General features: G+C 38.6%; 1 protein-coding gene across 1 annotated transcript in view; it reads left to right on the top strand.

The window, feature by feature from the left end:
* Nucleotides 1-16,069, top strand: part of LOC110025199 (protein STRUBBELIG-RECEPTOR FAMILY 5-like) — a gene marked incomplete at its 5' end in the record, with an annotated part of 66,707 nt that overhangs the window by 11,210 nt on the left and 39,428 nt on the right. The window contains 2 exon segments of the mRNA XM_020725523.1: nucleotides 9,575-9,646; nucleotides 9,751-9,816. Of these exon segments, the coding sequence (XP_020581182.1) occupies nucleotides 9,575-9,646; nucleotides 9,751-9,816 (138 nt within the window).

Raw genomic sequence — 16,069 nt, 5'->3', positions numbered from 1 at the left:
AGCAGCGAGGGAAGCATCGGGAAGAAGAGAAGATATTGCCGTTCAAGTGTACCAGGGAACAAGCTTCCCAGAGTCAAACTACCAGGAAAAGGAAAAACCACAGCCTAAGGAGACTGGCACGGCTTCGGAAAGGAGGGCCGCGAGCAGAAGAATGTCAGGCAAGGACGAATATGGTCAACTTTCTCTCGCGCGGAGGAGGAAGAGCTCGGTCGGCTCGAGAACGAGAAAGGGAATGGGCCAGGCACGCGAACGGGAGAGGGAAAGGGAAGCAGAGCTCGGGTGCGTGAGTTTAGGGATTTAGTGTTTATTGAACAATTTGCATGTATATCATTACAATTGTCGTTCACACTCTAAATAGAGCTAGTAAAGTGAGAGTAAAATATCTCAAAGGTAATATATATATATATATATATATATATATACATGTATATATACATTATATATAAAATTATATGCGATTTACTCGCGCGCGACGACGTAACAAAATGAGTGTCCTTCCTAGGCAAAATCGACGCTCCAGACGTGCTGGTGTAGTCTGTTTTGTCATCCAGAGTCGCTCGGACGACGTTGCCGACAATCGGGTCAAAAACACGTCAAAATTCAAATTTCACAAAATTTCGACCCGTTATCGATCGCTTCAAAAGGTTTATTCGAGTCTTCGACAGGTAACAGTGCAAACGATGTGAATTGAGGTGATCAGACGCGTCGACTCTCTGAATTGCGAAGTTTGTGCGCGCGGGAGTGCGAGTTGTGAAAAAGACCACCCTAAGGCTCAGGAAGGTCCTATAGGGATCCCTTTTGGGTTTACTCATGTTGGTTTCACTCTTCTAAGTGCTAGAAGTCGATACCACACACGCGAAACTCCAGAAGGGGACAAAAGTAGGTTGAATTTCTAGAACGAGGCGGATTCCATTTCTAAGGTTCTAAGATAGTCAAAGGGAGACCCTTAAGGCTAGATCCTAAACCCTAAGTGGAAGGCTAGACCTCACAAAAAATGAGGTCAACAATGGTATGTTTGTAAATTCCCCTTATAAATGATGCATAAAATCTAGTTATATTAAACATTGACCAATATCAATACCTTTTAAGGTCATTCATAGTCATATTGAGGAAATCATAATCCATTAAGGGCCCATTTGGAGCAGCTTTTTGAGGTGCGGTGGCGTTTTGAAAATGCCGCCGCACCCTTTAAAACGCCCGCCCCTTCGTCGGGCGTTTTGGAGACGCTTGCAAACGTCGTTGGCAAATTTCTTAGTGGGCGGGGACGTGGGATCGACCTCGCGTTCCGCATCTCCTTCTCGCGTTCGGTAAATATTCCTCCCGTTCCCTCGTGCGCTCTCTCGCCCTTGCCCTCTCCTCTCCGATCTTCCTTCTGTTCCTTCACTCTCTCGCGGAGATCGATACCGTGACTCCTTTTCTTTCGGGCTCGCAAAATTCCTAGCTCTCGGTCGATCGCTTGGCCTTCTTTCTCTCCTGCGTCGATCTCCCCTGTCTTCCTCTCCTCGCAAAACTGAAAATCCTTGCCGATGATCTCCCCATCATTTCCATTCTCCTCCGATTGCGAGACTCCGAGCACCGCAAAAGGCGACGAGGCTTCGTGAACATGTAAATGATGAATTGTCCTCACTCTGCCTTTGTTAAATTACTGCTCGACGTTTTCCTGTGAGATACAATTATTTGTTGTGTGAGTCTCGAAATGGTAGGAATATGAGCGGGGTTGGGTAGAAATGTTATTGCTTAGTAAATCTTTTGATTTTATACAACATGAAGAAGCCAAGTCAAAATTATTTTTTTTTCCTCCTTTTATCCTACTCTCCTAGGCATACAAATCTTTTTAGTGGGAATAAATTTTGCACCAAGTCAAGATTATCCCAACACCAATCTGTTTTAGATCTTATAATGAACCACACAAATACTTTGAAGCCTAGCTTTATCAGCTTCATTAACATTTTCAATCAATAAGATCTTAAGACACATAGAGCTATAAACCAATCGAGTAGATATTAATTTTTTCAAGCTTGTTTAATTATTTTATCATATCATATTCAAGTTGATATAATAAGTGTATTCTATTTTTTTTTGAACAGTTCTGTGACAGTTTGAGGCTTCTGTTATGTGTATTATTTATCCCATACAGTTCTGTTGCAAACAGTTTCACCAAACAAAAGTAGAATGATCATTTATCCAACAACAACTATCAATAAGCTATTCTGAATATGCTCCCCCAAACAACAAGCCAGCTTATTCTGATAATCTGTAGATTATCAGATTATCAGAATAACTGTCCCAAACAGACCCTAAAAGAGACTTGGAAGTAGGATGAAATTTTGATATGCACTTTATTCATACCTGCTTTCAAACTTGAGCCCGAACATGAAACCAAACCTGAGATTGAACCCAGCCCAAAATCAGTTGGAGCCCAAACTTAGCCCACGACCAGCTCTTTCAGTTCATTATTTTAGGGTTTAGGGTCTTATTGTCGTAACTAAAATGTTGCTATAAATTTTTTTTAATTAAACTATTAACAAAAACCTAGGAAACCTTTTTATGATTTTCAAGAAAGACAATCTAAAAAGTTAGTTTTGCATTTGCCTAGAGATGACGTGACTTATAGAAGTTCTATCCTAGCCTGCTTGCCAACCTTAGTTTGAAATTATTCCCACCCAACTTTATAGGCAACCTTTAGGTTCATTCCATCACATTTGCTTGCATTCGATCATTCATAAATAAGAGTGTTGTTATGAATATTGAAGTTTTGAAGAGATTATGTTGTTCATTGTAGTTCTTGGTTTTACAATAAATCTGACATCTTTGATTATATCTATTGTACATGCATTCCATAGTCCCTTCAGATGGTAATATTTACGAGAGCTTTTGAGCCTTGCTATTTTTTTTTTTTTGAAAATTAAGACCGCAAGCTTGGTACTTAATTTTTCTATTGACATGATTATTTGTCTTATTATCTATATTAAGGATCTATTAACCACTAGAGGCATTTTCAAGCCTCCAATATTCTATATTAAGGGTATATATTCTGGTCATTACTACATCATGATGGCTTGTTGCTACTTTCAGTGGCAAACAAATCCTTTAGTTTTCTTGAGGTACCATCGTAATAGATCTTGATGGAGATGCCATTTTCAAGCTTATTTTCCATATTTATTTTACTCATTTTATGTCATTTGAACTTTATGGTAATTTTATTTTATTTTTTAAATTAATTTAGTCATTTTTATTATGTTTGCCAATTATAGTTTGTTATATGAACCCTTCTCTATAAATATAGATTTGTAGGATGTATCAATTTATGTTTTGTTTGTCCAATAGAATTCTCTTTTTATCTAATGTTAAATTCCTGATCAATTGCAATGCTTGAAATTCTTCCAAGACACGATTTTCCCGAGGTTATTGGTTCTTCAATAAAGTATTGTGATACTTTTAATAATTTCATGGAATTTATTCTTTGGCCCATAATGTTCACTTTTGTCCTGCATCACCATACTTTGATAATTTCAATTCAAAATATTGCCAGCTCTTCTTCTCCTTGTTGTTTGTTGTTAATTATCATGAGTTTGATTGATTTCTATATAGCTACAAATAGACTTAATGTGCAATGAATTATATTAAATTCAGGTAAATCTTTAGGATCCTTGAGTTCTATTTTGTCACTTGAAACATTTCTTTCAATTTCTTTACATAACATTGCATTTGATGAGTGAAGCTTTGGAATTATGATAGGATCCAAGTCTATTTTTCCACATAGAAATTAGGGTAAAATAAATTGCTTTTTTCATTGACACAAGCAACACAATGCATAGAGGATAAACACTTACAATTCGAGAGGTCGACGATATCTCCCAAGTCCCACAATTCGAGAGGTAGGAAGTCTATCCAAAACCCTAACCCTAAGATATAAGATCCAATCTCATGTATAATCGTAACCCTAAGCATATTAGCATTATTTAAACTAAAAAATAATTAATAATAAATGACTTAATTACCTTTATGCTAATAAAAGACAAAATTGCTCTTAAGGTAGGCACCGACGTAACAATGCTCTCTTCCCAAAAAAACACATTATCCCCAAGGTAGGAAAAACTACTTTTGGATCAAGTCGTATGGTTCCCATGATTCGCCGTTATCTGAAAATTCTTTCCATTTAATCTAAAATTCATAGTTACTTTCAAGACTTTGAAATGTTGTCTTGTGCATATCCTTCGGTTGTATTTGAATCAGATGGTGTCCTGACTTCCAGTCAATATTAGAGAATTTCACATCCATAAACGACTCATCCGGTAACTTAATTTTCACCGAAATCCTTATCAACTCTGTATCATGTGTCCTTTCCATCTTTATCAACTTTGATCATACTTTGATCATGGTTGTTTCCGTTTGTTCAAGCCATCAGAATGTCACACTATTTCTTCCAAGTACTGCCCCTCAGCTTTGCTCCTGATTTATTCACTCAATAACGTAGATCCTAATCCGCATAAAGCAGCAATGTTGGCATAATGTCGGGCGAATCCTTTTGGTTGCTGATGTTGGCATCCATTCCTGATGCCATCGCTTGATCCCGCGACGATCGGAGGTGGTTTTGTGTGAAATTGATAGCGGAGTTAACCCAACTAAAGAATAGAAAAAAACAATTATTATTGCTAAATGCAAATAGTCGGTTACAATTGAATACACTTGAAAGGGAAATACAACACACGTCACGCAAGCTCACGTTAGGGCGGATCCCGAGTGATGGAGGTAGCATTTTGGGGGGCTTGGAGAGGTGGCGAGAAGGGAGGGAAGAGGTTTACAAATTGTGGATGAGGTGTGACAGTGATTATTGGCGGCTGAAATAGTAGGGTAGCAAGAGATGACAATCCAAACGTCAATAGTTTGCTGTTTGGGGCTGCTGAATAGTAGGAACAGAGAAAAGGGAGGGCATTGAAGCTGCTACAACGCCGACGAACGGTTGGGACAGTGAAGGTGGTGAGGCGGGAGGGCTGGAACGGTGATGTCAGCGGGTATGAGGCGGTTGGAAGGTTGTGAGATGTCGGAAACAACAAGAGGGAGGGCTGGCTACTAATTCAAATGGAGAACAACAGGGGTTGTAGAAGGGAGGTGATTGAAACAACGATGGCAGAAAGTAGGAGCACTGGAATCACAAGGAACGAGGGTTGGATTGCAGAAACTGCAGGAAGAATAACATTCACAACTGTTTCGGGCTACTGCAACGGGGAACGACGACAGGGAGCGGTGTGCATCTTTGGGGTGGGGGTTTTTCGGCTCTCGCATCACTCTTCCAAACCCGGGAGATTGACACAATAGACACAACCAAGGGATGATATATTTCATTGAGCAGAGAGCGGTCGAAGAAATGAACAATGACTCATCAGACACAGAAGAGAGTGAGATCACGAAAGAGTACCAGCTGTCAGCAAATGGGAAAGATACTCAATCGATTCTTGTTGAACCTAGGAGAGATTCCAATTGAGTTGATAATAGTTATTCTAGAATGTAATGAGTTTGAGGTAAGGGGTATTAATGCAGAGTATGAGATTATAGCGTCTTGAACTATCATTTTGCAGGCATTGAGAGGAACATTCGTAGGATCGACCCTTGATGTCTAAAAGGGCCATGAGTTTGAGGAGCCGATATAAGACACTGGGCCACCATAGATAAGAGAAATTCAGACTTTTATGATTTATAGACCTCTTCATGTGTTGCTCCTGAGGATGGTCCAACGTGTCAGTAATAAGGTCATTTTGTGTCATGTCTGGAAGATTATATGGAGTTATTTAGATATTAGATTCCGTTCAAAGGTATACTCACCATTAAATGTTTAGATAGGAGGGGTGAACCACCGTTTTGGGGAAGAAAATTTATTAAATGGGATCCATGCCCTATTAGAAAAGAAGATGTCTCTCCAGAGTGGTTGCTAGTGCGAGTGGCGCAGCTTCACATTTTTCGCCCCAACGTTGAGTCCTTACATACTTGTTTACCAGATATATCTAATAAGTACAAGGACTAGAAGAGACAAATTATGAACCTATGGCTCGAGAGTTATTTTGGGAAAATTTATGATTATATGCAGCTACAATTCAGGTTGTGCCAAAAGCAGATGAATATTTTTTCTATCAGGGTGTGCTTTTGAATGAAAATGCTAGCATGAGTGACTTACCAGGAAGTTACAGTATCTCCACCACTTTCAACATGACCGACCTGATTACTATTAGTAGACAGAAGCTTTGACAGATAAGGTTGTAGCTCTCTGATACCTGAGTTAACCCAAATCATAAAAGAACTGCAAATATTATTTTTGAAATTCAAAAGGGTTTAAACAAACACTTTCAACAATAATTAAAAAAAAATAGCACAAACACTAGAGATTCTCTAGGGCGAGGAGAAAAGAGGTGGGTTATGGCCGAACAACAAAGGGAGGATATGGAGGTGCAGTAGTTGGCAAGTTGGTTGGTGGATGTTGTGGCAGCGAGCAAGTAGGTTGGTTGGGGTGGCGACAACAAGCAGGAAGCGGGTTGAGGGTCACAACAACAAGTAGGAAGATGTTGAGGAAGGAGAAAAAACGAAGGTAATAACCATTGTGGAGTAGTATACAGTCGAAGCATCACTTGTCCTTGAATACGACCCTAGGAAGGGAAAATATGCCGACAACAGAAAGTTTTGAAGCAAAAAAATTGAACCTAAACATCATTAAATAACATATATACAGTAGATAAATAAGCGGGGGAGACCATTACCCTTGGGCGGCAACCCTAGCCCTGAAACAAGAGCAGTCGGCTTTGAAGTCCCCTATCTGAACCGGTTTACCAAATCCCTAACTGGTTCAACCCCCAGGGATCCCCACGTCAGAAACTATATGATCTTCTTCTACATTTCTTCTAGGGTCGTGAATCTCCTCTTGAACTGCCCTTCATGGACGAGAAACATTTGTCTATTTCAAATTTAATGTGGTTTATCTCTTACGCAAATTTTTCCTCCAAAATATTCATTTTATTGGCCACCATTACTCCCTATTTGGTTTAGGAACTCCTTTGTTCTGGAATCCTATCGTCGGCTTCGCTAATAGCTTGAATCGCTACTGTACCATGTGATATTCAGGCAACAATCTCTTCCTTACTTTTCTGATCTCACGGTTCAGTCGCTCGGATCACAGTTATGGCAAACCGAACTGTCGTGCTTCTCAGATCAAAGCTAGGGCAAGCCGAACCGTGCTTCTCAACTCGATTAGTCTGACAAAAGCTGTGATGTTTCTAGCTAGCTCCAATCGTGATTGTTTCACGACGTGGGGTCACAGAAAGCATCACATGTATGAAGCGATCTGATCCTCCGTCCACCCAATTAGCTCTAACTGCTGTTGTATTGCTTAGATGAAGTGGGAAGATGTGAGTTTTGGTTCTCTGTGTGCCGCGATGCTTCCTAGCAAGCTCCAATCACAACTACTTCGCAAGGTGAGATCATGGAAAGCATCGCCTATATGCCACGCTTTTTCCTTGCACTGCGATCCCATCCTTTTGGATGCTGCATTTCTGTAATTTCTACCCCGATAAAATCGAGGCTGTAGCTTTGTGTCACTTTCTGCCACGATCCATCATGACTATTCCCCAACTACAAGCAGGGCACTATCTTATAAGGAGCTCTGATACATTTGATAACGATTTTTGCACACAAAAAATAGTGCAAAACAAATTGATTTCTTCACTAACAAAAACATATAGAGGATAAACACCTATAATTCGAGAGGTAGGTGATCTCTCCCAAGCTCTACATTTCAAGATATAAGAAATCTATCAAAAACCCCAACCTTAACATACAAGACCCAATCTTATGGATAATTCTAAGCCTAAGCATATTATTATTATTTATACTAAACAATAATAATTAATAAAAGACTAAATTGCCCTTATGTTAATTTAAAGCAAATTTTCCTTAGGCTAGGCACCGGCGTAATAAATTATCCTCGTCAGGAGTTGATAGGAGAGATTTTATATTATGTATTTGCTTACAACTTGAATATTTCTTACATCAATAGCTCTTAAAAATCGTATTAGATATACTATATCCATTATATTGATTCCTATTAAAGATTGATGGTGATAATGCTAAGGATTTGTGTTACTAGTGATGTATTAGTGCTACAACAACAAGGAACCTTTATCCCACTAAGTGGGGTCAGCTACATGAATCCTTTTTCTCCATTGTGTCATAATGAGTGTCATATTTTCATTTAATCATAATAAATTGAGATAATTTTTTATGTAACATGCCCAAGTCTTTTTAGGTATATCTCTACCTTTCTTAACAAAAGTCAAATATGAAACATCTATTCTCCTAGTTGGGTCAGCAGATGGTCGGCCTTTAATGTGACCGAACCATCTAAGGCAACTCTATCTAATGTTATCTGCCACTGGAGCTTCTCCAACCCTTTTATGGATATATTCTTTTTTATATTTTGTCTCTAAGTGTGAAGCCACTCATCCACCTAAGCATTCTCATCTCAGCGACACTTAATTTTTTTATGATTCTCTTCTACAGGCCAACATCCTCCTCCATAAAACATTGCATTTCTCACCTCCATCTTTAAACGATACAATTCTATCACATAATAGGCCTGATCTATTCCTCCACTTCAACCATCCAACTTGAATTCTACTAATAACATTTCCATCTATATCACCATCACTTTCAATAGTAGAGCTGAGATATTTTGAACGTTTATTTCTTTTAATGATTTGACCACACATAGTACAACCCCACCACTAGATCTATTGTTACTAAAATTACATTCCATGCATTCAATTTTAGATCTATTGAAATAAAAGTCTTTAGACTCTAAAGTTGACCACCAAAATTTAAGTTTTTTGTGAACTATCTCTCTCTATTCTTATCTAAAAGACGGATATCATCAGCAAAAAGCAAGTACTATGGTACATCCTCCTGTAAATTTCCAGTAAGAACATCCATAACTAACGCAAAAAGATACGGCCTAGCTGATCCTCGATGTTCAAACATAAGTAATAAACTCTAGCATACATATCTTTAATGACTTGAATGTAAGCATACACCAAGATACATTTAGCGTTAGTGATTATTTAGTGATTTTTTATTTCTAAATTGACCTTTAGATTTTGCATCAATTTGCCATTTTTCTGTATCTTAACCTGAACCCCTTGTATCACTGTGGTGTACTAATTCTTCCGTCAAGTATGCATATTTCTTTATTTATAACTGCAAGAATTTTCAGATGAAGATGGTTTTTTCTAATGCATGTTTTGGTTTCCTGTGTATTTACATATCTAACACCTAAACTTCACATTTTACATTTATCCTACTCAAATCTTTAACATCACCTCTAAAAAACCACAATTTTATCTTTTAAAAACTGAAATACACCTTTTCATATATATGTAAGATGGCATGCATGTAAAAATTGAAGTTTTGGTGTTAGATATGTAAATTTACCGGAATTGAGTGGTATGCATGTAAATCTTCCTTTGTATTACACTTCGAGTGTTTTCTTAATGCTTATATTCCGTTAAAAGACAATATGAGATGATGATGTCAGGGATCTGTCGTTCAACCGCTTCTCAGGAAATCTGCCTCAGAGTTTCGGGTCCCTTAAAACACTGAAAACTTTGTAAGATAAAACCCTAGTTCTTGGTACCAAAACATTTAGCATTTATGTGCATGCACACGAAATTAATTGCCCTTTGACTTTTAGAGTTACAAATATTTTCACAGGTATTTGCAGAACAATCAATTTACTGGCTCTGTTAATGTTCTTGCTTCTCTGAAGCTTGATAACTTGTAAGTATGGCAATGCAAACAGAGCTATCGTGTCCTTTGATTTTATTTCGAACAGTTCAAATTTTATAAAGGTTCAAAGACTAATATCTGCCAGATTTTGTAGTTGAATTTGCTTTAACAGCTTATTTTGCCCATGCTATCAAATTTGCCAACTTTTTTTGAAGAGTTTTTACTATTAGCATTTTAGATTGTGGTTTATCACTTTAATTTATTTGGGTATTTTAAATATAGATAAACATTATAATAGAAAGTAATCTATGTTTGGAGAGTGTTATATGTTTACATAGACTATTATACTCATTCCTTTATTTGTTTTAAAGAGAAGCTTTTGCAAATAAGAAGAAGAAAAACCTTTTCCTCCTTAAACTTCTTATTAGAGAGGAAATCCTAAGCCTCATCGGCACACCCTTCTCTTGTACCATCCTATCAATGCTACTTGACATCTCGACTTGCTTCTTGCTCTATGCTTGTGCATTCTCATTCCTATGCATTGTTGCCACCCATGTCATTGCTTGACATTCATATCACATTGACTACTAGCACAATAAGCACTTGGCTTGTGCTTGCCTACAATTCCATGCTTGTTGCTTTAACTCAATCCCACAGTCTTGCACAGGCATGGCGCAATACTTCCTCCCTTGGGACTTTGGTCTCAGCTTACATTGCGAGACCTAATCCGGTCAAGATTTTTCTTAACCTTATGGGGGCAGGCCAACATTTCAGCTTTTTTTTTGCCGTGTCGAAAATATGATTAGGGTTATTTTTCTTGAAATGTTTTGATAAGATTGGTTGGACAGGTTTTTAATTTTTTGCTTTATGAATTTTGAGAGCTGCTCTTAGGTTTCTCTTTTTTGGGAGTGTTTTATCCTTGCTCTTACAAGTAGTATATTTGCACCTTATTAGAGTACATGTGATGGATCTTACCCGACACTATTTCTTCTCAACATCAAGCCGTCGTCCTTAACACCTTTAACTAGTGCTGACAGTCGTTGTCCTCCATTGTTTCCCTTCTATTTTCTTTCAAATCTCATGAAGGCATTTTCTTCTCCATTATAGACATTCGTTGACCTCGATCCTACCAAACACTATCTTCAGAAAACCCTAAATTGGTGTCATTTGGTACCAGATGCAAATCTTCACAGTTTGCTTACCATAATTCTAAATCTCTTCTTAGATCCAAATTTTACTTTTGCAAACCCTTAATCTACAAAATTTAACCTTTCTACCTCCACCAAAACCATCCCTTCATCTTTCACCAAAGCCTCAATTATTCCGACGTCCCTAAAAACTACAACTTTTCCTAGCTGAAACGCTAAGTGGGAACAAGCCACAATGCCATCAAGAAGAAACACACAAATGGGTGACCAAGAGCTCACAATAGAAGATATGTAGAGGAATATCATCCAATTGCAGCAATGACTTGCAAACTTTGAACTAGATGATTCGTGAAAGTCACCCATAGCCATATTATTGATCCACTATATTGAGAGGGAAGTTAACGTCTTCCACCAAGTGGTTTCCAATGATGAAAAACCAATGCCCGACCGATTTGGCATTGAATATTAAAGAAGATATAATGTATCGATGAGTTCATTGAATGACTCTAATTCATGGAGCAACTTTTTATGTGCAAATATATTCCACAAAATAAGAGCGTCAAATTTACAACTATCAAACTCAAGAAGAGTATGTCCATGTAGTGAAAAAAATTGAAAAACCTGCGACAACAATAAGTGAAGAGTAAGCTTACTATTTCATCTAAAATAAAGAGGGAGATTCAACACATACTTTTCCCTATCTTGTCGTCTTGATGTCCTTAAAACTACACAACCTACACCAGGGATTTATTTGTGGATGAGAATACAATCGAGTTTGAACAATCCATGTTGAAATTTGAGTTAGTGGAGCTAGGGCAGCACGGTGACATTTTACTTTTGAGGTTTGAAGCCATTCGTTGGTAATGTAGTTCAATTACTATCGTACTGGTCATTGTTTGCGTGCATGCCCTAGTTTTTGTGATGGTTGTGCATTTTGCGTTAATATAAAATCAAAAAGTTATAAAAGAGAGATAAAAATAAACAAAAGTTGTTGTGTGGTTTGTTTCTGCCTCCACACTTGAAAAAGTGGGATCACTAGTGCGAGTGTCCCAAACAAAAGACATATCTAAAGCATGTCGAGAGCAAAAGTGGGATGCTTTGTTACATTTTCTATGTGTAAAGAAAGTAGCCTTGAAGTTCATGTATTGAAATCAATCATTCAAAATTTAAATCGATTGTACAAATATTGTCTCATTGGATTGTATACAAGATTTCAATTTTTGAACTTCAAACAATGCCTTGTGGAGTTGAAATTGTAAATCTAGTGCCGGTAAGGTCCAAAATTTGATGTGTATTTCAAATTGATATTTAAATTTTCATATTGGCTTCAAGACATTGAATTTTAAAGGGGTTTAATTAGAAGTTTAACTTAGTTTTATTGGCGAGTTTAGAGTACTTTGATTCAATTTATCTTCATTTTTTGATCCTTAACTCGATTAGAGAGAGTTGTCTTTTATGGTTTGTCGCATTAATCGCCGACCATGATGATCCTATTAGGAGAATAGATGTTTTAGATTCAACTTATCTTAAGAAAGACAAAGATAGAACTATAAAGACTTGGGGCAAATTATATAAAAAAATATTTTAATATAGTAGAACTAAATGAAAATATGACCCTCAATAGGACACAATGGAGAAAAATGATTCAAATAAGTGACCTACATCACTTAGTGGGATAAAAGCTTGTTCTTGTTGTTATTGTAGTGTATTTTATTTAATATGAGAAAATTTTATTTCAAATATTTATTTTATGATTTGTTTATTTTTCTGTTATAACAATGTTCAAATAGTACAAATTGAAGTTTTTTTTTTCTTTTTTTTTTGTAAATTCAAGTCATTGAAAATTTCGACAATCTGCTAGCATCTTCCTTACGAAGGGTGCATTAACAGTAGTATTGTACCCACCCACCCACACATAGAGGGCGCATGATCAATATCGTGCGACATTGTGGCTGTAAAAGTTTTCAAACATACTCATCTATAAGTTGCACATGGAATTTGGCATGAAATTTAACCCACTCGTCTATAAGAGGCGCATGAGCCTTACAATAATTTGCATTAAAGTGATGCGAATATGTATTACTTTGCTAAGTTTGAACAATCTGAATGGATCTTTTAATTATTTATATTTAAAAAGAGAAAGGATGCTAATAGTGGCTTGTTGTTGGTAGGTTATCAGCCATTGTCGAAATCGGCCAGAGGTGATCGCTTAAGTGGTTAGGTTCGACTTGTGTATTGGAATTGTGGAGGGGAATTCATGTACGAGGTGGTTGTTGTGGGGAATAAAGTTTGGTACTTGGGAGTTTGGTGCAGAGGGAGCGGTGAAGGTAGTGGGGTTGAAGCGTGGGAGGTCTGTGAGCAAGTGGTTGGAGAAGAAGTGGAGGATGTTGGACGTGGTTGTTGCATGCAGAGGAGAAATTCGAGCGCTTGAATTGTGAGGGTAGAGTGTTTAACATGTAGAAGTGTGGAGAAGGATATGCGGACAGGAGAGGTGAATCCTTGAACGACTGCCGCGTGCAAACCAATTGGAAGCTAAGGCTTTGACTAGGGCTGACTGTTCTCTGGCTGGGGGAGACGCAACAAGGTAATGACTAATGGATTCTCGCATCCTATTTGAATAGGGAGGAAGATAAGGGTTGGTCGTGTGTGGCATGCAAATTGGGACCCAAGAATTTGCGATCTAGAGACGAAGGGGATTAGGGAACATGGAGATGCTTGGGGTTACAATTAACAATTTGAACTTTTTAACTTAAATATTTTCATGTAAAATTCAATTCATATAAGCTTAACATATGTATTAACTATAATTATATTAAATCTAACCTAAATGATAATAACAATTTTTATTTATCTTATATAATAATAATAGTAATAATAATAATAATAACAACTTTCATTATCTCAAATTTAGTGTTGTCAACCTCACAGCTAGGGTAGCATTGCATTTCACATTCATGAAAGGATTCAAGCAATATGGTGTGCTAGGTAGGCAGTTTTGATGCTCCAGACATGTCAATAACATCCATTTTGTGAACAAAAAACATTTGAGCGAGTTTAATGAAAATCGACTTGATTTGAGAAATATTTATGCGTCGTCACATTCAGTATTTATCATTTATTTTGATTTTGATTGAGGCAAACTCACATCTTTATGATTCATATGTGTTTGTCAACAGTAAGAAACTAATTTTCTAGCTTGATCTAATTTTGAGGTTGTAAATAGGGCTATTACTCATTCTTTATGTGTAATAATGTGGGTAATGTATCTCTTAGAAGAGCTTGTTTTTAATGTTAACATAATGTCTAAATTACCTACAGCTGTGTACTTCTTGTAAGGTCAAAATATTTTGAGGTTGATTTCATTTCATTCGAAAGGTCTGTAGCTGCTACAGTTCCACAGACGCGACACTGTAGCTGCTACAATAACCTAGGGTTTCTCTAACCCATTTTGATTCCCTACCTTATCTATTTACCACCCTCCACTTCCATCCCAATTTCAAATTACTTCATTTCCTATCACCCCTCCTTTATTTATTGCCTTTTTTTTTCCTACTTACCTAATCTACCTACTAACCCCTTTTTATTTATACATGTTGTTTGCTAAGGTTAGGACAGATTTTGATGAGTACAGGTTTTTGAGTGCTACCTTTGAGTCGTTCTTTCGCTCCGGGTGTTGTACCCAACAACAAGAAGGTGCTACGACTGTAACTCGTCCGAGGTGGTGATTGTCTCCAAGGGTCCTGGTGGTGCTCCAACTGTAGTTCGATCCTGATAAGACATTTGTCCTTTCGTACCCCCTTTGACCCCTATTCCAGTAGCCGCACATCACCCTCCTGTCTTTTTCTTGTTGTCCTCTAGACCCTCTCTTCTCATTTTAGCAACAGTCCTGCTGCCCCGTTAACACCTTCCCAACTACGGTTCAACGTCTCCAAGCCGTAGTCCTATTGGCTCCACCCCGGCGGCACCTTCCTCATTGTTGTTTGGTGCTTTCCATATCCGTCCTTGCACCCTCCAGGAGTCGGCCAAGACCTCTCTCTGGCCTGTCCCTATTGCTGTCCAGCTCCTGGCTTCTGTCACAACTGTTGTATAGCCCCCAGTGCCTGTCACAGCTGCTGTTTAGCCCCTGACTTATGTACCCGCCCCGTCCTTGCACCCTCCAGGAGTCGGCCAAGACCTCAGCTCCTGGCTTCTATCACAACTGTTGTCTAGCCCCCAGTGCCTGTCAGAGCTGCTGTTTAGCCCCTGACTTATGTACCCGCTGCTGTCCAGCCCTGCCGTCCACACCCCGCCACCAGTCTGCAGCTGCCCATGCCACCACAACTCCCTTTTGCCTCCATCCAATAGTCGTCAGCCCTTTTCTGACCACCACCCTTGTGCCCGTTTCCTAGATGAACATTTATATATTTTGTTGCCTTCTATCTTATATTTGGCAGCGTCGTCCTGTCCTTTTCGTTTGTATGTTTGTTGTCGATTATTTCATCTTTGCAAGTGTTTCGTTTGTACCCTTTTTGAATTCAGTAATAACAATTGTGCTTTTCATGTTAGTTTGAACTTCTTTTGGTATTATTTGGTATCAGAGCTTGCCCAACCCTACTCCTATCCTAGGGTTTTGAAGGTTTGTTGTTTGATAATGTTATGACAGATTTTGATGAGTACAAATCTGTAAGTGATACTTTTGAGGCATTCTTTCCCTCCTAGGGCTGTACCGAACGATGAGAAGGTGCTCCGACTGTAGCTAGACCCCGACGAGGCATTTATCTTTTTGCAGCCCCTCCGACCTCTATTCCAGTAGCCACACATTGCCCTCCAACCTTTTTTCCTTTTGCCCTCCAAGCCCTCTCTCCTCATTCCAGCAACACTCCTGCTGCTCTCGGCTCCGTTGACACCTTTCCTGCTACGGTTCAACATCTCCAAGCTGCTGTCTTATTGCCGCCACCCCCGTCGACACCTTTCTCGCTGTTGTTTGGCGCTTTCCGCAGCTGTCCCTGCACTGTCCAGCAGTTCACCAAGACCCTCCCCGAACAACCTCTGCCGTCGACAGCCCCTCCCGGGCCTGTTTCTGCTTTTGCCCAGTCTCTAACGCCTGTCTCCGCTGCTTTCCAGCCCCTGACGCCTGTTCCCGCTGCCGTCAAGCCCTATCGCCCAAACCCCACCAC

This window comes from Phalaenopsis equestris, unplaced genomic scaffold (assembly GCF_001263595.1).
Source record: "Phalaenopsis equestris unplaced genomic scaffold, ASM126359v1 Scaffold000294, whole genome shotgun sequence".
In the NCBI taxonomy this organism is placed as follows: domain Eukaryota; kingdom Viridiplantae; phylum Streptophyta; class Magnoliopsida; order Asparagales; family Orchidaceae; genus Phalaenopsis; species Phalaenopsis equestris.
Note: the sequence above shows the minus strand (reverse complement) of the source record. Positions and strands in the feature narration are given on the sequence as shown.